The sequence below is a fragment of the Apteryx rowi genome, unplaced genomic scaffold (genome assembly GCF_003343035.1).
Source record: "Apteryx rowi isolate R43461 unplaced genomic scaffold, aptRow1 scaffold_86, whole genome shotgun sequence".
NCBI classification, from domain to species: domain Eukaryota; kingdom Metazoa; phylum Chordata; class Aves; order Apterygiformes; family Apterygidae; genus Apteryx; species Apteryx rowi.
The window spans coordinates 1,722,829-1,723,974 of NW_020451160.1; the positions used below are offsets into that span (position 1 = coordinate 1,722,829).

General features: G+C 74.9%; 1 protein-coding gene across 1 annotated transcript in view; it reads left to right on the plus strand.

Moving 5' to 3' along the window:
• Positions 1-1,146, plus strand: part of RSAD1 (radical S-adenosyl methionine domain containing 1) — a 4,544-nt gene that overhangs the window by 1,813 nt on the left and 1,585 nt on the right. Inside the window, exons 2-3 of the mRNA XM_026090588.1 lie at positions 422-741; positions 831-1,140. Of these exons, the coding sequence (XP_025946373.1) occupies positions 422-741; positions 831-1,140 (630 nt within the window). The remainder of the gene's footprint in view (positions 1-421; positions 742-830; positions 1,141-1,146) is intronic.

A 1,146-nucleotide genomic window follows, 5' to 3' on the forward strand; every position in this document is an offset into this window, starting at 1 on the left:
GTGCCTTGCGCACGTGGAGGGAGCACACGCGGGGTCCCTGTCTCCTACACTGGTGTTGAGGTTGCACATGGGAGTCCCCGTGCCTTGCACAGGTGGGGGGGGGCACGCGTGGGGTTCCCCGGGCCTTGCACATGTTAGGGGGGTGCACGAGGAGCCCCTGGGCCTTGCGAAAGCCTGGGGAGTGCATGTGGGGCCCCGGGGCCTTGCACACGTGTGGGGGATTTAGGTGGGGCCCCGGGGCCTTGCACACGTGTCGGGGGCACAGGTAGGGGGCCCTGGGGCCTTGCACGTGCAGGGGGTGCAGGTGGGGGCCCTGCCTTGCACACGTGGGGGGAGTGCACATGGGCTTCGCCGGGCCTTGCACATGTTAGAGGGCTGCACGAGGAGCCCCTGAGCATTGCACACGGGTGGGGGKGTGCAGGCGGGGGCCCTGGGGCCATGCACACGGGTGTGGGGCACAGATGGGGACCGAGGGCCATGCACATGCGTGCGGGGGGCGCAGGCGGGGGACCTGCCTCGCCCACACGGTCACCCTGATGCCGGGGCGCCCCGGGGAGCGGGGGCACGTCCGCTGCCCAGGGGGCTCCGCCGCTCCTCCGCCCCGCAGTGGCCCTACTGCCGGAAGCTCTGCACCTACTGCAACTTCAACAAGTACGTGCCGCGGGCCGTGGACGAGGCGGCCGTGCGGGCCTGCCTGGAGCGCGAGGCCCGCACCCTGCTCCGCCTGGGCCAGGTGCAGAGGTGGGTGCGCGCTGCGCCGGCACGGCACGGCACGGCACAGGGGTCCGGCCTCCGCGGCCGCCTGAAGCTCCCCGTCCTCCGCCCGGCAGCGTCACCTCCGTCTTCTTCGGCGGCGGCACCCCCAGCCTGGCCAGCGCCGGCACCGTGGCCGCCGTGCTGGAGGCCATCGCCGGGGCGGCCCRCCTGCCCGCCGACGCCGAGGTCACCCTGGAGGCCAACCCCAGCTCCGCCGGCGCCCGCCGCCTCGCCGCCTTCAAGGCGGCCGGCGTCAACCGCCTCTCGCTGGGCGTGCAGGTGAGAGCGGCCCCGGCACCCCGCGGCCCCGCGCCCGGCACCCCGCTCCCTCCCTCTCCGCCGCTTCCCCGCAGTCGCTGGACGACGCCGAGCTGCGGCTCCTGGGCCGGG